We start from the raw sequence: 19,297 nt of genomic DNA on the forward strand, positions 1-19,297 counted from the left end.
TGCAATTTTTCATTAAAAATATTATTTAAAAAAATCATTCTCTGCCTACTTTGGAAGGTTGTTCGAACTTGCGGTGAGTCTCTACTTCCATTTCTTTTGATGTAACTGAGCGCACTGAATTAGCCTCATTGAATTAAGGTACCCACGACTGCTTTCTGTTTAGATACAAATATTTTGTAAATTAAATGACAACATGTGTTAACAGGTGTCATAATGGGGAGGTCTTATGTTGTGATTCCTGGTTCAAATGATGTCGAAGAACACCCAAAGTTTGTATTGCAAGTTTATGTACTCCGCTTTTTACATGTCACATTAACTTTGTCCTAAGTCAAACATTACTATCTTTGACCATCCATTTCAAAAAAAAATCTTATAGTTTCACAGCATATTATAGATTATGAAAGTATTTCTCATGTAGTGAATCTAAAAACATAAATCTTATATCATGAACTTATATAATTTTTTAAAAATCGATGGTCAAAAATACAAATGTTTGACTTAGGACAAAGCTAATTTGACATGTAAATAAAAACAGAGGGAGTATGATGAATCTCTAGCTTCTCAAACGATACTGATATGTCAATATTATCTATGTTGTGCAGTTTTCTATGGTCTATGTGAAACTCTTTTCAAGCTTGATCAGGGACTTGTTTGCTCCTCATCATGCAATATTGAAACGATAAAAATTGGAATTCTTCAGTGTCACTATCTTCTTCAACCATCTGAGAAAGGACCAATGCTTCTGAGGGTATAGGCAACACTCCCCCTGTTCTATTTTGATCTGTGATGTAGTGAAAGGCATATTTCACCGCTTGTACTAGTAGCCTAAAACCATATTGGATTGGATTCCTAACGCTGAATAACTATCTTTGTCATAACGCTTCTACTTTAGATGCTTATAAGTTGGCAGAATAGAAAGTATTTTGTGGTCTGATATAGGCTTGTGCTAATGATTGGAACACATCATGCTGCAGAGGCTTGCTGGATCTGAAGAGATATTGCCTGTCCCAGACGTGACTCGAGATTGCAGCTCTAAGATTACCATAGAAATCATGAATTCGGTCAAAACCTCTTTGTCTAAGGTATGTTGCTGGATCACCATTTTTATTTTCTGTGTTGTGACTCACCATCATCGAATGATTTTTATTCCATGCCCTCTATATGGATAGTAGCTTCCTTGCTTCACGCCTCTATAAACTTGTTCCGCATACTTTTAGCAGCTTCCTTGCCCCCACATTAACTAATATCTGGCAACTGATTCCTTCAGATTATGCTCAAGGATTACAACCCTCTACATCATGAAAGAGGCTTTCATTCAGAACTGAATCACCTGGTGAAGGACAGCCTGCAATTTGGGTACCTCCTCATCTATTGCTGGTTATGCAACATTTTTTGTTCCTTCAGATACATGGTTTCAGTTATTTGCTTGTTTTCTGTTGCTGGCTATCATGATCGATCCTGGAAATAGTCGCCAAATAAGATGTCCCATGATTGGATCGACTTCATTTTGCAGATCAATTGCTCCATCCTGTGCCCCGAAGGACCCTCACAACGTTGGTTCGTTCAGCTGACCTCAGGTACCAACATGTCAGGACCTGGAAGAAAGCTTGTTCCTGAACCAACCTGAGGACGCTGCTGGAGGTCTCAACGACCATCTGCACTCGTTCAGCGAGCCTCAGACATCAACATTCATAACTCCAAGCAAGAACAAGCTATCGATCCAGTCCAAGAAGGGGAAGGTCTCTCCCAGCATCAGTGAGGAGTGGGAGAAGCTCATCATCATCGACGACCTTGACGACGACTTTGCCAGCCCTACCCATCCCAGGCCTGCTGTTGACAAATCTCCCCGCCCCAAGCCACCGTCTCCAGTGAAGCCACTGGATGAGAAGACTTCTCAAGGATTATGGAGAGGCTGGAGCCCCCCAGGGCGAAGAAGCAGAGAGCGAACATCAGCAAGGACAGCACAGGCGCGGCACTGGCACCTGCCAGTAAACAGATCAAGAAGCCGTTGCTGCTGCGTGAGCCGAGCGCAAGCCAGCCGCTGCGACCTTCCTTCAACAGGCTTAGGAGAAAGCTCCCTACCTGACCTGACCTCGGCGCATGCTCATGCTTAGCTACAGCTATAATTGTGCAGACCAAGAACACACTTTCGCACCTGGGATCGTGAATACGTAGAGAGAGAGAGAGAGATGATAAATGCACGTGCAGCCCCTGAGTGAGTGCCTATACTGGTATATTTTTGCTGTGAAATGTAAATATGCTAGAAACCAAACTGCTAGTTGTGTATAGATAGGAAGTATTACAAGCTACTGGTATTACTCTGTCAAATACAGATGAATTGCTTCTTCAGACTTCAGAGCATAGGCCTAAAGCTTCTTTAGGTCACTATAAACAAAACCCATGAGATATGTAGCAGATTAGAGGTCAACCTGAGTACAAATGACTAAAGTACTAATTAAGATAACGATAATGCTCTATTGAGGACGTCCGGATGGACGGATGCGAGCCACTCGCTATGGCGCCATCCGCTCGCTCTCATCCGCGTCTCTTTAAAAAAATCTCTCTACTAGCGGTGCTTGCCCAGCAGGGTGCTCGCCCAGGAGGGGGTGTTTGTCGAGGAAGCCGCCGAGCTCGCCAGTGAGTTCGTGGCCTCGCGGAGGTGCTCACCCAGGCCGCCATGCTCGCCCAGGGTGCTCACGGCCTCGCGCAGGCGCTCACCCAGACGACCGTGCTCACCTAGGGTGCTCGCGGCCTCGCCAGGTGCTCGCCCAGGCCGCTCTGCTAGCCTAGGGTGGCGCAGTGCCTCTGTTGGGGCACCGGCGAACTCCATGCGCCGCCGCTGAACTCCACGTCGGCGTCGAGCTCCGCAACAATGAGGCCTCTATTCGTCCAAACAGCCAGGTGACATTGCGCTGAAAGCTCATGTTGCAACTGTATGTTTAAAGTGTGTCAGATGTTTCAGAGGTGTGTTGCAAGTGTTCCACAACGATGTTGCAAAAGTAGATCAGGATGTTGCATATGTTGCAATGGTTATACATGCATGTTGCAAGTTGTGTTCCAAATATTTCATCTATTTTTCAGAAGCATATTGCAAGTGTGTTTATTTTGGGTGTTGCTATCTGGATGTTGCATATGTTTTGCAATGGATTTTCAAGTGTTTTTTTTTCAGATGTTCTTGCAAATGTTTCAGATGCGTGTTTCAAGTGTTTCATTTGTCTTCAGACGTATGTTACAAATGTTTCATCTGGATGTTTCAAAAGTAGATCGAGGTGTTGCACATATTGCAATGGCGCTGATGTAGCAGACAGCGGCCTGCCGCAGGGCTTCGGCTCCTATCTCGTGGCTTCCTCGCGTGGTGTGCCTCGCCCTCTCCTCTCCTCTCCCTCCCTTCCCTTCCCTCCATCTCGCCACGAATCGATGGGGAATGCCATCCGATGAGGCGATGAGCGCGCGAACGCCCGCAGAGGTGGTGGCCCGGGTGTGCCGACGGCTGCGTGATGCCCGCGTGGTGACCCCGGGTCCACGTCGTTTGCTCGCTACACGTCGGAGCAGAGCAGCCGTGGACGTCTGTCTGGACGTCTGGGCGCTAGTCATGCCGTTAAGATAATGGTGGCTCTTGGGTCATTATACACTCATAAAGCATGTGTTGATGTGATGTGCTCGGTGAGAGAGAGTAGACAAGGGAGATGAAAAATGGAGGTGTTGTGTGCTGACGCGAAAAGGTGACACAGAGTTAAACCTGCTTTAAGGCCTTATTTGGCTACACTCTAATAAACTTTAAGTCCACATGCATTGAGGACTTGTTCGGTTGCACTCCAATCCACCACGATCCAAATGGGTTTGAAAGGATTGTGGTGGAAAAGTAGTACACTTTCCATCTCAACGCATATGGATATTATGGTTAAGTTGGAGTACGGTGTTTTTAATTTGCCAGATAACTAAGAAGTATGATGTATGGTTTTGTAGTTTAGGGACCACGTCATGATAATTACAGGTTAAAACAAACCTTACCCGACTGCGTACGTGTATATATAATATATAAGAAAGGCATAAATAAAACACCATGCTAAGAGTCTTGAAAAGAATGTAAAAGGAATATGATTGTGTTGCAGTCCAATACTATGTTCTTGAAGCAAAGGGGGCACTCAAATACGGTAGGGCATTCCAATAGGCGGCGCCAACGCAAAGCTTGTTATTTTCATAGCTGCATCCCCCAACACAGAGATGGAATGGAATACACTATGCAGACGTTTAAAGAAAGGAAACGACTGAGTCGCCAGTGAGTCCGACGCGACAAATTTGGTTTCCACTTTGACACATTTCTTAGTCCATAACCCCCCCGCCCCCCCCCCCCCCCCCTCTCTCTCTATATATATTTATACTGTAATCCCGGTGTCCTGGCAAGAGAAGCACGAGCAGTATGTGTTGCTAGCTGTTAGTAAACTTCAATCAAATGTCCCATGTCTTTGACCGGGGAAAATTTTTTAGGGGAAAAAATCAGAATGCTACTTTTCTAGAGTATAAGAGTACTTGATAACAAAGGACGTTTTCGCTTCTGTTTAAAGCTGCAGGCTCACATCAAAATCATATCATCGCTCCATGCCTCCATGGCTCCATCAATCGTTTTCAGCTTCCATAGCACTCTGGACGTGAGACGAGAGATTCTGGCAACGTGGTGGATGGATTCTAGAATCCGATTCCGGTCCGACGGATTCCGTGGCAGCCAAGTCCTTGATCTGGTCCACACTCATCCAATTCCTTTGCCAGTCAGCCACTCCCGCAAATAGCAGAGTATCTTGGAACTCAAGTTTCCATCCATTCGAAAACAATTTCCAAAAATATCCGGACGGCCCAGATCGCACGAAGCAATACCACAGTAGTCAAAAGATATGATCCCAGCCGTCCTTAGCGTAACGGAAAGCGGAAGCCAACGGAATCCGTCGCACGCCGCACGCGCCCCCGGCTTCCGTCCTCGCTGGTGGGCCCGGCTTGTACAAGTGGGCCTCGATATATACCACTGGGTGCTCTTCACTTGGGTTTAGTCCAAAGTCCAAACCCACATCACACACCTCTAATCCCAATCGCAGCACGACTCACGAGCTCCTCCTGTCCTGTCCTTCACTGCCGCTCCACTTCACCTTTCCTCCCGCCGGAATCCTAAACCCTAGGGAGCGCGAGGCGGCTGCGGCCGAAGACGAGGGATGGGCACCGGGGGAGACGGGGACAAGGCGGGCCCGGCGCTGCCGCTGGAGGCGCTGCTGGCGCTCGGGCTCGACCAGCGCACCGCCGAGAACGCTCTCGTCAACAACAAGGTCACCGCCAACCTCGCCGCCGTCATAGCCGAGGTGAGCCCACGCCGTCCGCTCACGCTCGCTGCACTGGGTGTTTCTGCGGGTGCTGGGTTTCTATCGTTGATGCGGAGTTTTGGGGTGTCTGATTTTGATTGTACTAGCTTGTTGCTGGTGTAGGATTTGGCGCTATTATTCTGGATGCAGACTAGCTGCCCAAGTGTTTGATGCGCCTTGTATATGTTATATGATGCTTAATCCGTGCTGCCCAATTTAGTCACTCCCAGCTCCGATCGTTATTAAACTGTAGCGTGTAATTTTTGGTTGCTCATTCTGCAAGTCTGCTGCCCACTTCACAGGTTCTATCGCAGCTCCATTTTGTCCACGCTGGCTTAATTTCGTCACTTTTGTTTCTATGATCAGCTTGATGTTTAAAGTTACATACATAGGAATTCAAACATTCTGTCTAGTTGTTACTGCCACTTTGTCCATTGACTTATCCTAATCCTAGCTTAAACCTTGCTGATATCTAATTATTATTTTAACATTTTGTTACACTGAAAATATCTTCAAAATGTGCCGTCTTCTCCCCTTTAATTAACTGTTCTTGTTTGCCTGTCGACAGGCTGGTATAAAGGAATGCGACAAGTCTGTTGGCAATCTTCTATATGCAGTAAGCACCTAAACCATTGAATCATGAGAAATGTATAAGTTGAGGATTTTTTTCATGTGTAACTCAGCTTACTCATGGGTGCAACAGGTCGCCACCAAGTACCCAACTAATGCACTTGTTCATCGTCCTGTCCTTATTAGCTATGTCTTGTCAACAAAGGTAAACCCCTTTACCCCTGTTCATTCTTGACTTCTATGAGTTGATTTTTCTGGTGCCGACATAGTGTTTTTCTCGTTTCACCACCCATTGCCTTGATGATCTGAACATGAAAATTCCCCTTTTCAGATAAAGAACCCTGCACAGCTAGATGCTGCTCTGGCATTTCTTACTAATACTGGTCCTGATTCTCTAGATGTGGGCAAATTTGAAGAAGCATGTGGTGTAGGTATGTTTCCTCTGAATGCCTTGTATCAATATGCTTCTTTATATTCCATGCCATGCATAGTTCTTAGAATTTTCTGATACGTCGCTTGTCTTATCTGTTCTTTTGGTACAAGGAAAAGTATTTGCTAAGCTCTCAGGAAATAATTTATTCTTAGTCTATCGGCCCATTTCATCTGAAAGTTATCGATACAACAACAACAACAAAGCCTTTTAGTCCCAAACAAGTTGGGGTAGGCTAGACTTGAAACCCAAGATTGACTTTCATTGATGCTAAGAGAATATTGACTTTCATTGACAAGATTGACTTTCGGACAAGAAATAGACACTACTTTTGTTAATAGTTTATCCTCAGTCCATATCACTTGGCCATCTTATAACTACCACTATGCTGTGCCTGCAGGTGTGGTTGTTTCTATTGAGGAAATTAAATCTACTGTTACTGATGTTCTTGAGGAGAATATGGAAGCTATAAAGGAGCAGCGGTATCACATAAATGGTTTGGTCTCTGATTCAACTCACATGATAAATTGCAAGCAATTTTATGAACCAAAATCCACATTATGCTTACTGTTTTATATCCTATTGAATGTATAATAATAACTATGCTCATAGTTCTTAGTTTAGTAATTTACTGATGGATGATTGTTGAACCTAATACTTAATCCTGTTGGCTTTTCCTCAGTTGGTATGCTATGCGGACTGGTTAGGAAGAGACATCCCTGGGGTGATGCTAAGGCGATAAAGGTGCAAAGCAATTATCTATACAAACCACACGATTTGTTTTGGTTGTCTTTTAGTTGTTTTGAACATCTGAATATTCTGCTTGTACAGGAGGAAATTGACAAGAGGCTTGTAGAGATCCTAGGTCCGAAGACAGAAGCTGACAATATAAAACCAGTGAAAAAGAAGAAGGAAAAAACAGCAAAAGTTGAGGTTGGCAATCATATGTACCATTCAAGTTTAAACTAGTGCGGATTTATTTATTGGACCACTTAGTTATGATTTTTGTAAAATGCAGGAGAAAAAAGTTGCAGTTGCCACTGCTGCACCACCAACTGAGGAGGAATTGAACCCATATGCTATATTTCCCCAACCAGAGGAAAACTTTAAGGTATGCTCCACTATTCTCTGAGATACAAGTCATAGTTGTGGCACTCAGGCACATTGATCAGTTCGTTGATTTGTTTCTTTTTTTCATCATATAATAAGTTTTGTTCAGCGATTCTGAATTTCTGATATCTTTTTATGATTCTAGGTTCATACAGAAATATTTTACAGCGATGGGAACATATGGAGAGCGCATAACACAAAAGAAATTTTAGAAAAACATCTTAAGGCAACTGGAGGAAAAGTGATGACCCGTTTTCCACCGGAACCTAATGGATATCTTCATATTGGTCATGCCAAGGTTTTTATAATCTCCTTCATGAATGCATTTCCTTGCACGCCAAATTTTTAAAATTGATGTATATGCTTACAAGCTTCATCACACAGGCTATGTTTATTGATTTTGGTCTGGCTAAGGAGCGAAATGGCCATTGCTACCTTAGGTAATAAGATTTCTTTTGGTTTGCTCTAGCTAACATACCTTTCTACAAGCATTCATGGCTGTTAATGCTGCTTTAGGTTAATCTTCAGTGTAATTGTAGTATAAAATAAATTAGAAGAGTTTTCCTTTCATTTTTGTTTTCTCCTAATCTTCTGTTGGTAGGTCTTGGAAATTTTTGCTTGTCTTGTTTATACGATATTTATTTACCCCTACATTCCTGTGAGACTTGTGCTCAGTTCTGCTTGATTTGTTTTAAGACATTGTTATTACTTCAGTTCTTTTTCATTACCATTTGTTTATTTGAACAACAGGTTTGATGACACAAATCCGGAAGCTGAAAAGAAAGAATACATAGACCACATTCAGGAAATTGTCCATTGGATGGGATGGGAGCCCTACAAAGTAACATACACGAGTGACTATTTCCAAGCTTTGTATGAGCATGCTGTTGAGTTAATACGGAAAGGGCTAGCCTATGTGGATCACCAGGTACATTTCACCTCACCTGTTCATTATTTGCTCCAGCAGTGATTGAAGTGCACATACCTGTGGTACCATGGGAAAGAAGAATATTGATGTTGAGTCCTTGAGAAATAAAATGCCTGCATGCTGACTTGTATATAATTACCAGACCGCAGAAGAAATCAAGGAGTACAGGGAAAAGAAGATGAATAGTCCATGGAGGGATAGGCCAATTGAAGAGTCACTGAAACTATTTGAAGACATGAGGCGTGGGTTGATTGCGGAGGGTGCAGCAACTCTCCGAATGAAGCAGGACATGCAGAACGAGAACAAAAATATGTCTGATTTAATAGCATATAGAATAAAAGTAAGCGACAGTGCTCACTGATAATCTATTTTTCATAATATATAACATCAGAACTAATTGTTTATACACACACAGTTCACCCCTCATCCACATGCTGGTGACAAGTGGTGTATCTATCCGAGCTACGACTACGCTCATTGCATGGTGGATTCTCTTGAAAACATCACACATTCGGTAATTTCTTTTCTTTTTCTTTTCCAAAATAATTTTGAGTTGGTTTAACAGTAACAGGAACTAAGTCTGTTATTTCTTATTTGTTAGCTGTGCACGCTTGAGTTTGACATACGTCGCCCTTCATACTACTGGCTACTTGTTGCCTTGGGCCTTTATCAACCATATGTGTGGGAATATTCAAGGCTAAACATATCAAATACTGTGATGTCTAAAAGAAAGGTATATATGTCATTGAAGCTAAATGAGATCAACTCTATGATATTTGTTGTTATGATGTACTCCCTCCATTCCAAATTATAAGACATTTTGGCTTTTCTAGATACATAGTTTTTGCTATGCACTTAGACGTAGTAAAATCAATGTATCTTGAAAAGCCAAAACGTCTTATAATTTGGAATGGAGAGAGTATTATCAATAATTTCATATCATTGTTCATTTGAACTTATTGTCATGTTCTGCTGCAGTTGAATCGACTTGTGACAGAGAAGTGGGTAGAGGGGTGGGATGATCCCCGCTTGTTGACACTGGCAGGACTCCGGCGACGGGGAGTATCATCAACTGCAATTAATTCGTTTATCCGTGGAATCGGCATAACAAGAAGGTAGAAATACATATTTGCTGTTATGGAACACTTGTATATAGACATGCTCTGTCATCTATTATTCTGTTTTTTTTTCCTGATGTGCCTGTTGTATTTTCTATGCAGTGACAATAGCTTAATTCGTGTTGATCGTCTAGAATACCACATCAGGGAAGAGCTTAACAAAACAGCCCCTCGAACCATGGTTGTTTTGCGCCCTCTAAAGGTTTGGCTTTAAGTTCCTGTTCCAGATCAAGTCATCCTTTAGTAGAACACTATCACTCATTGTGCAACCTCTTTTAACTTAACTTTAGGTTGTAATAACTAACTTGGAAGAAGGGAAAGTGCTAGACCTTGATGGGAAAATGTGGCCTGATGCTTCTGATACTGATGCTTCCTCCCACTATAAGGTACCTCTCATTTCCAGTGTATGGTACAAGAACAATCTCATCAACTTAAAATCTCGTGTGAAATTTGCAATAAGTAATTCATAAGTTCACTGATCTGTGGACATCAAATCTCCATACTGATTAGATGTATCAAATTTTCTTATATTGCAGGTTCCATTCTCAAGAACTGTCTACATTGAGAAAACTGATTTTCGCCTAAAGGACTCAAAAGACTACTATGGGCTAGCCCCTGGCAAATCTGTCATGCTAAGGTACTTTTTTCAAGAGAGTTGATCTGAATCTACTTGCTTATCTATCATAGCTACTCAATATAATAGTGACATGCCATGGTCCCTTAAATTACTAGGTATGCGTTCCCCATAAAATGCACAGATGTTATCTATGGTGATAGTCCTGATGATGTGGTTGAAATTCGAGCTGAATATGATCCTTTGAAGACTTCTAAACTTAAGGTAGCAGTTCATTGGAATTTTTTGAAATCTGGGTTTGATTCTGCTATTTGGACATTTTTCAAGTAAGATAAATCTAGCTGGGAGACAAAAAATGCAATCTAGATAGCTGACTTGGCTCATGATTTGTACAGGGTGTTCTGCACTGGGTTTCTGAGCCAGCACCTGGTGTCGAACCATTGAAGGTGGAAGTAAGATTATTTGAGAAATTGTTCATGTCAGAGGTATTGTACCCCTTAATATCTTACTGTCCTTTCAAGGGCTTGCTCCACTGAAATAAAGCTTGCCAACATCTTCATTGCTCACCATACAGAATCCTGCTGAATTGGAGGATTGGCTTGGTGATCTTAACCTGCACTCCAAAGAGGTGATAAAGGACGCTTATGCTGTACCATCACTTGCCACTGCAATTTTGGGTGACAAGTTCCAGTTTGAGCGGCTTGGTAATCACAGAGCTAGAGAACCTCCTATATACTATGTCATTCAATGGGTTTTCACAACTCAACTAATTGTCCTACTTTGATGTGGATTCTAGGCTACTTTGCTGTGGACACGGACTCCACACTTGAGAAGCTCGTGTTCAACAGAACTGTTACCCTCCGTGATTCGTTCGGGAAAGCTGGACCAAAGTGATGACTCCAGTGAGGGCGTGGAGTTTTGATCGGTTGCAGAGGCGCACCTGAGCTATACACTCCGAAAAAAAAATGATCGTGTAATACAGAACAGTTTAAAGGCCTTACTCTTTGTAAAATTTACATGTGACGGCAGCTTGTTTGCTTCGAATGAATCAGATTTAGTATGATAGTGTTAGTGCCCCGGTTCGCAATTTGTTGGTTTGATGATGTCAAGAGCTACTCATACTGTCATGATGGAACTTCTGTTTTCTCCTGCATCCCGAAACGAATTGTTGTTGTTTTTTTTTTTTGGCACATCCTTAGTGTGGTACTACCTACTATCATGGTACTTCTAAAATCTGGACTTGGCACTTGGCACAGCTTTGCCAGAGGCGTTGCTTTTATGCGTGGCAAACAAACAAAAGCTCTTAGAATTACGAAATACATGCTGGTGTTTGAAAATGAAAACAGAAAACACGCATGACGAAAGCAGTAAAACACACGCTGGCATTCGAGATTCAGTTATCCGCATTGCAAAGTGGCCGAAGTGTCAAAATAAGACTGTGACCACTGACCAGATTAGGCATCTCGCAGCATTCATCACAGCCTCACAGGCCATCAGGCCCTTGTTTCAAGGGCCTTTAGGCCAATTGATCCGCCCTTGCTTGAAAGTCAGAATACCAACCACCAGCATTCAAATATATGAAAAACAAATTTTCTAACTGTTATCCAAGCGACCAAGCCATCTTTCACTGTCAAGCTTGCTTGGCCTATCGTCAAAGCCAACTCCAGGTGCAAGCTCGTTTAGATCTAGGAATGTTCTGCCTACACTTCCACTTTCCCAGCTTGGAGCATTCATCTTCTCTACAGGCTGCTCTTGTGGCTGCTCCTCATCCGGTTCTACTTTATTTTCTGCCAAGCGCGGTCCTTCTCCATTTTATCATTCACATTATTACCATTTTATCAGGAGTATCCTCCTCTTCTTCTTCCTCTTGCTCTTGACACAATGTCGTGAGCCCCGTATCACATTCTTGGCATTGGAGCTAGCATCAGTACCTGATGCATCAGATTTCCTTACCTTTCCAAGCTCTGTATCCAAGTCCAGAAAGTCATACTGGCAATAGCAAATACGAGGACGAGAAGAATGCTTGCTGCGTCTGAGAGCTGATTTCATCAACAGATCTCAGCTTGGTACCCTCGCCAGTCACGAGTTTCCAATTTTTTTTATGCCGTTGTGGCTCTTCTAAATCTTCACTGGTACTCAATGAATATTCCTCTTCTTCATCATGTTCCAACCAGAACTCTTCATCCTCTTCAGAAGCACTCGATATTGGCTGTTGTTTGCGACTTCTCAGGTATTCCTCATCATACACTGCTTCTCCCATGACATCATCATCACTGTCAAAGCATCAATATCCGAGACAGCCTTAACAAAGTCTTGTATCCTCTGACTCTGAGAACTTTTCCTCCACCAACTGCTGTGACACAAACACAATTGATCATGAGCTGCCTACTACCTTGAGTAGGGTAACGATAAAAAACACATGCTAAGAGCCTAAGAGAGTACCTGATAGCAAGTGCCTCATTTTCTTGTTCACCACCACTGTCTCGGTAGTCATCTGACTAGATAATTTCCACCATACAAATCGTTAGTTGTTGGTGAGGAGCCATTCAACTTCCCATTGCTTGGTGACTCCAATCTTGGAGGAAGCACCCTACTATTGGTAGTAGTAGCAACGGGCTCAAGCTGAGTTCTCCCCTCTTTTCAGTATGTTCCTTTTGAATAAGACATATCAAGAAATGAATCATTTCATACTTTGAAATTTTGATGGCTTCATTTATTGAGTGATCATAGTCATCTGCATCGTATACAAATTCAAACCTTGTAAATAGAACAGACCAAATAACTAAATGGTTAGACTGAAAAGGCATGAAAGTAGCTAATTCAATAAATTAACAGAAGAGAATGCAAACACCTGACATCTAGGAAAAAGTAGCATCTGACTAATATTTCATACCAGTATTTTCTTTCAGGTACACTATATTCAGTTCAATCAAGGAAGCTGGCCAACCTATGGTTAATTGATTGAAACCTAGAACTAGAAATTGATGAATTATTGACACGTCATTTAGGTGTGGATGCATGGGTTGCAGGACATTATTATAACTTGGCTGGCATGAACATGGCCATCAAAACAAGTGTGCCATACAGCAGTGAAACACTAGATTGCACTGTGGGAAATGGTTCCAATAAGTTCAATTATTAGAGTAGCAGTTTTACAAGATAGTCATGAATGTACTCTGTCCACATTGCTCCTATAATGTGTTACCCTATATATATACCAGTGACAACTGACAACCGGAAAGTTTTCCCTTTATCTTCATATGAATCATGGTTGGAACCTATGTAAATCATCTTATGTTTAAAGAAATGCTGCATATGAATAATAATTAAAAAGAAATGTTTCAGGTGGATATTATAAGATCTAAGTGCGTTGGGGAAAAAAATTGCTCTCGCTCAAAAAAACAAAGGAAAACTCCAGGAAAACATATACTAGCATATTTTGTTTAATTGTTGTATTTTCTGCTGAATTAGTAGTGCTTGTGCACTTGTGCAGACCAACTCTAAAAATATGAATTCTGGCTAACACAACATGGTCAACCTCCACTACTGTTCCCCTATTTTGGTCATCTCCAAGATTTCCACATTAACATAGTTTTGAACTGGAAATGAACCAAACAAAGTATTACAAACAAACTACCGAAGAAACTTTACATTTGAGGATATCTATGTATAAACTATCAACAATAGTCAATTTTTGGTAATGACAGGATAAAACCAATTCATAATCATCATATCTAGCATATAAATGTCCACATGTCACATGATGAAATGACAATACATCATTAGCACACAAACAATCAACACTTTTTTTTGAACGCAAACAAACAATCAACACTCACAGCAACCTTTACAATAATAACACGCTCATTTATTATCAGGCTCTTATCTGTAGTAAGAAGTGCAATGTTAGGGTCTTCGGGGAAAAAAATGGCACTAATAATTCACTCTATGCCTCTATGGGAAATAAAAAGTCAAAACTTACTGCAACATCATCAAACTCGTCAAAGTTGAATGCAACAGCTACCTGCTGGTAGGGCACAACTGAAACATCTAAAAAATCTCCTTTCCCCTGGATATGTTTCCTGGCTCCTTGTTGACCTGTTCCACTCGTATAATTTCATGGTACAATCTACGTCTGAGAACTCATCATCTTCATACAGTCATACCTGTCTTGCATGTGAAACCAAAATAATGGAAATTCTTTGCACTGAAGATAAATAAATTGGTACCAGTATGAGATTCCAAGGTAATCCCCCAATACATTATTTACAAAAGTAGAAAGGTCCTGTCCATCCTTAAGGGAACTGTTGATGAAGTTCAGAATATCCTCTTGGCAAAATCCAATCTTGATAGTTATTGTCAAAATTAACTTGCACGTAATGTTAAATACAAAGCAACCTATTTCCATACACATACTAATCAGCTATTGTCAAATGCACTTACGAAAAAATTTACACTTGATGGAAAAGTTTTTATTTAGCAACATCTTCTCTTCAAACTTTCACAAGTTCATAGGACAGGCAGACAATAATAGCCAGCAAGCTGTTGAATAGCCATAAATGAAGCATGGAAAATTTTATCTTGGAAAGATGAATCTCTATGCAGGCTAAACCGATAAATAATTTGAAGATTTCTAATAAAATGGATCTTACAAAATGTGGTTGGCTCACAAGAGTTAACTGACTCTATGGTAGCTGAAGCAGAAGATCTATAGACAACTGAGTTATGATTTATGAACAGATTCATGCTTGCAATACACCCGAGATGAACCAAAGGACCACATACAAACCTAGACAAGGCAAAAACTGACCTAGCAGAAATAAGAATAATGATTCCTAACTCAAATTCTTAACGAGTAATTATAACCCCACATCCAAAAATAGACAAGGCAAAACATGACCGTGAAGAATAGGGATTAAAATTCCTAGTCTGAACAAGTAATCACAATTCCACACCCAACTAGACAAGGCAAAACATGTCCTATCAGAAATAAGGATCCAAGCCTACATCACAGCAAGTTCTAACAAGCTATATTGGCACATTACAAGAACATATCTTTCAGGAAGATGTCAAGCTTTTAGAAACATCTGCTGTATATCCTCTTATATCAGGCACATAACCTTTTTCTATCATGCCTGAGTTTATTATTTCATAAGTGATCCTGTTTGGAACTAGACCTTTCTCCAACATCTCATTCAGTACCACATTAGCCTCATCCATCTTCCCCATCTTGCAGAAGTACTTGAGAAACACATTGTGTGTAACCACATTCGCCCGTTTCTTACGTTTCTCCATCCTAATCCTAATTTCATGGGCACCCTTAGCATCCCCCTTCTCACAGAACCCATTTATAATGGTATTGTACGTCATATGTTTTGGCTCCAAACCAACCTCCACCATCTCATCCAAGAGCTTTACTGCTTTCCGGACCTCACCCTTGCAACACAGCGCACCAATAAGCACATTATAAGTCACAACATCTGCTTTCACACCTTTCTCCTTCATCTCATCGAGAAGCCCTGAAACACTCCTCCAATCCCTACTAGTGGTAAACCCTGTTATCAAGCAATTATAAGTTTCAACATTTGGACTAATCCCTTTCCCTGCCATTGCGTCCTTGGCCGCCGCTGCCTCCTTCATCTTTCCAAGCCGTCGGTATCCATCGACCAAGGTATTGTAAGTAACCACATTGGATTTCATGCCCCTCTGTGCCATGCCATCAACCCAGCCCTCAGCTTCCACCATCATGCCTTTCTTGCAAAACCCATTCAGCACACTGTTCAGGGTAGACAGGGTGCATGCCAACCCCAACTCCTCCATCTCTTCCACCAGCTTCAAGCTGTCCTCCACCTTCCCCTCTCTGCAGAGCCCCGAAATAAGTGAATTATATGTCACCACATTCGCAGGAATCCCGTGTTGCCTCATCTCCTCGAAGACCTTGATTGCAGCTGTAATGTTGGACTCCTTACAATACCCATTAATCAGCACGTTGAATGTGACCACATCAGGAGAAATTCCAGCTTGATTCATCTCTTTCAACAGCACATCCACATGGTACATCTTTCCAGCTCGTCCGCGCTTGCAATAACCGTCGATGAGGGTGTTGTAGGTGACCACCGAGGGCGTCAGCCCCCACGCCCTGATGTCCTTCGCGACGTCACCGGCCTTGCGGAGCTGCCCAGTCTTGCAGAGCCCGGAGATGACGATGTTGAAGGTGAACGAATCCGGCGACGCATGCCGCCGCAGCGCCGCCCTGAACGCCCGCTCGGCGAGGTCGACCCGGTCGGCGCGGACGAGGGCGGCGAGCAGGGCGTTCACGGAGAAGGCCGAAGGGCGGTAGCGCGGGTAGTCGGCGCCCGCGAGGAGAAATGCATCGTACGCGGCCAGCGGCTGGGAGGCCCGGGCGAGCGCGAGGACGAGCATGTCGGCGACGAGCGGGCGGGACGAAGCGGGGAGGGCGCGGAGGATGGACGCGGGCGAGTGGAGGCGCCCCGCCGCGAGGGCGTGGAGCTCGGAGCGGAGGAGAGAGTGGAGGCCGCCGTCGGAGGCGAGGCGGGCCAGGAGGAGCGCGTGGAGCCGGAGCGGGAGCGGCGAGCGGAAGTGGGCCCGAGACCAGCGCGCGAGGGCGACGAGGCGCGGGAGCGGGGGCGGCGGGGAGGTGCGGAGGAGGAGGTGGAGGACGCGGTGCGCGGCGGACGCGGTTGGCGCGCCGCCGCTCGTGAGCGCCAGCACACCGGCGAAGCGGCCCGCCGCGAGGTGCGCCAGCAGCGTGGCGAGCGCCATCGGGGGGGTGCGTACGGATGCGGAAACCATCGCTGCCGACCAGTCGGATGCAATCCGTCCGCCGACAACAACCCCCCCCCCCCCCCCCCCCCCCCCCCCCCCCCCCCCAACACACACACACACACCTGGCGATTTCGGTCCAGGAGGGCGCGAGGCCCAGTCGCAGTTCACCAAACCATCCGAGTTGTTGCCGTTTTTTTTTCCTTTTTCTTTCCATTCCGTGTCGTTCGTATGTGCGGGTAGTTGGGTTTCTTTTCTCTACGGTATTTGCATTTCCTTTTTTATCTTTTTCTTTTTTATTCTTTTTCTTTTCTCTGTATTGTTTTATTCTTCTTTTTATTTCCTTTGTGCGTTTTTTCTTTTTCTTTTTTATTTTTTCTTTTTTGTTTCATTTCATTATTTTATTTTCCTTTTATCTTTTTCATGGACTTTTGTCATTCTTTTTATTTTCTTTATTCATTTAATATTTTTATTTTACTCTATTAATTTTTATTTTCCTTTTATTTTTTTTGTTTTCTTTCCTTGCTTCTATTTAGTGTTTTTTATTTTTCTTTCTTTTTGTTTTCTTATTTTTTATTTTTTAACATTTATACATTTTTTATTTCTTTTTTTATAGAAATAATAATTTGTTTATTTCATTTTCTCTTTTCATATTTTATTCTTTTTTATTTTCATTTCTTTTCTTCTATTTATAATTCTATGTTTCACTTTTTTTATTTACAAATACACGCGATGTTCATGTAGTATACGTATAATGTTCTATGATGTATTTTTTATGTCCGTGAGTAGGAATGTGATGTTCTAAGATGTATTTTGTGATATCCAATAAGTATACATTGTTGTTCTAGGATATTTTCTGTGATGTTCGATAGCATTTTTTCTTTTTTTTTACTCTAATTAATTACTTCATTAATTTTATTATTTTATTTTATATTTTTATGATATTTGCGATGTTCACGTAGTATACATATGATGTTCTATACTATATTTAGCGATGTTCATGTAATTTTAATGTGATGTTCTACGATGTATTTATGATGTTCGCGTAGTATACATATGATGTTCTATGCTATATTTAGCGATGTTCGTGTAGTCTTAATGTGATGTTCTACGATGTATTTGTGATGTTCGCGTAGTATACATATGATGTTCTATGCTATATTTAGCGATGTTCGTGTAGTCTTAATGTGATGTTCTACGATGTATTTATGATGTTCGGTAGCATTTTTTTATTTGACTATACTTAATTACTTCGCTAATTTTATTTTTATTTTTTATATTTTATGATATATATGATGTTCGTGTAGTATACATATGATGTCTATGATATTTTTTGTGATTATCGACGGAATCTGGTTGGAAGTCTACCGAGGGGTATGCCTACGATAGTAGATGAATCGGTGGAGGTGTGTGTGATACGAATTAGATGGTAATACAAGCACCAAGACATAAGATTTAGACAGGTTCGACCGTTAGTATGATGTAATACCTACATCCTATGTTCCGATGTATTGCATTGAGATATATCGAGATATCGACTAGGGGACCCTGCCCCTCCTTATATGTTCTGAAGGGCTAAGGTTACAAAGAAAGTACCCTATTTGGTATTATACAATATCTAGTTATAGCCTTGCGGTGCACGCCGACCAGTGTCGTGCATCGCACGTCTTGATCTTGTGGGCCGGACCACCTCTGATGGTGCAACCCATGTCTTGTCTTATGGATACCAGGGGTATATCCTCCATAGCTAGTCCCCGAGCGACTTGTATCCTTTGAGCAACGCTGTCTTGAATAAGTCTGAGCACTTTGACGTGAAGCCGATCAGCTTAACCAGTGATCCGAGCAGTGGAAGTCAAAACCGACCAATTTAACTGGTGACCTAGGCGGTGAAAATCAAAGCCGACCAGTTTAACTGGTGACCTGGATGGTGAAAGTCAATGCCAACTAGTTTAACTAATTAGAAGACCTCGGACTTAGCCAAGTAAGACTTGCTAGAAGGATGTAAGGGGCTCAAGATGAAATTTGAAAATTCTTCCACTAAGGAGAAGTGTAGCCACTTAGACTCCGTCAATAAGGAGGGTAAATCAAGAAATAAGCACTATATTCATCGCCAGATGAAGTGTACCCACTTAGTCCCCGAGCCTGCTGAAAGATGAAGAATGAATCTTGTAGTAGGGTCAAAGAAAAGAAGTCTGAAAGCTTACCGACGTCATCTGACATGCGCGTATCAAAGCCCCAAACTTGCTGCCCAAGATCAACACCCTAATCTGAACAGCATAGAGCAGCTTGATAGCACACCGATGAGACGTAGCAAGATCCGACCACCAAGGGAGTCCCTAGCTTAGCTGGTGACGCCACCGAGGAGTCCCCCGCTTAGCTGGTGATGCTTGCACGAAGAATCCGAGCACCGAGGAGTCCCCCGCTTAGCTGGTGATGCTT

At 42.5% G+C, this 19,297-nt stretch overlaps 2 protein-coding genes and 2 pseudogenes across 2 annotated transcripts; 2 read left to right on the top strand and 2 right to left on the bottom strand.

Moving 5' to 3' along the window:
• Positions 1-213: 213 nt before the first annotated feature.
• Positions 214-2,403, top strand: LOC136454214 (uncharacterized; annotated as a pseudogene).
• Positions 2,404-5,048: 2,645 nt separating this feature from the next.
• LOC136449475 (glutamine--tRNA ligase-like) lies at positions 5,049-11,228 on the top strand. The gene is made up of 22 exons (XM_066449520.1): positions 5,049-5,345; positions 5,914-5,961; positions 6,049-6,120; positions 6,247-6,346; positions 6,746-6,841; positions 7,028-7,089; positions 7,177-7,278; positions 7,364-7,456; positions 7,601-7,753; positions 7,840-7,895; positions 8,206-8,383; positions 8,526-8,723; positions 8,799-8,897; positions 8,985-9,116; positions 9,362-9,498; positions 9,604-9,703; positions 9,792-9,887; positions 10,038-10,138; positions 10,234-10,339; positions 10,471-10,560; positions 10,650-10,779; positions 10,872-11,228. The coding sequence occupies exons 1-22, from the start codon at positions 5,202-5,204 to the stop codon at positions 10,967-10,969; spliced, it is 2,391 nt and encodes a 796-aa protein (XP_066305617.1). The 5' UTR covers positions 5,049-5,201; the 3' UTR covers positions 10,970-11,228.
• A 101-nt stretch (positions 11,229-11,329) lies between these two features.
• On the bottom strand, positions 11,330-13,366 carry LOC136454216 (DDT domain-containing protein DDR4-like; annotated as a pseudogene).
• Positions 13,367-14,961: 1,595 nt separating this feature from the next.
• On the bottom strand, positions 14,962-16,858 carry LOC136449476 (pentatricopeptide repeat-containing protein At1g09820-like). The gene has a single exon (XM_066449521.1). The coding sequence runs from the start codon at positions 16,856-16,858 to the stop codon at positions 15,134-15,136; it is 1,725 nt and encodes a 574-aa protein (XP_066305618.1). The 3' UTR covers positions 14,962-15,133.
• Positions 16,859-19,297: the final 2,439 nt, after the last annotated feature.

This window comes from Miscanthus floridulus, chromosome 5, assembly GCF_019320115.1.
Source record: "Miscanthus floridulus cultivar M001 chromosome 5, ASM1932011v1, whole genome shotgun sequence".
NCBI classification, from domain to species: domain Eukaryota; kingdom Viridiplantae; phylum Streptophyta; class Magnoliopsida; order Poales; family Poaceae; genus Miscanthus; species Miscanthus floridulus.

What these genes read in the sequence shown, in the direction of transcription:
- LOC136449476 (XM_066449521.1), bottom strand. Translation starts at nt 16,858, where the DNA reads ATGGCGCTCGCCACGCTGCTGGCGCACCTCGCGGCGGGCCGCTTCGCC.
- LOC136449475 (XM_066449520.1), top strand. Translation starts at nt 5,202, where the DNA reads ATGGGCACCGGGGGAGACGGGGACAAGGCGGGCCCGGCGCTGCCGCTG. An exon ending in AAAAAACAGCAAAAGTTGAG is followed by an intron (nt 7,279 to 7,363) that starts GTTGGCAATCAT and finishes TGTAAAATGCAG; the next exon opens with GAGAAAAAAGTTGCAGTTGC. An exon ending in AATGGCCATTGCTACCTTAG is followed by an intron (nt 7,896 to 8,205) that starts GTAATAAGATTT and finishes TTTGAACAACAG; the next exon opens with GTTTGATGACACAAATCCGG.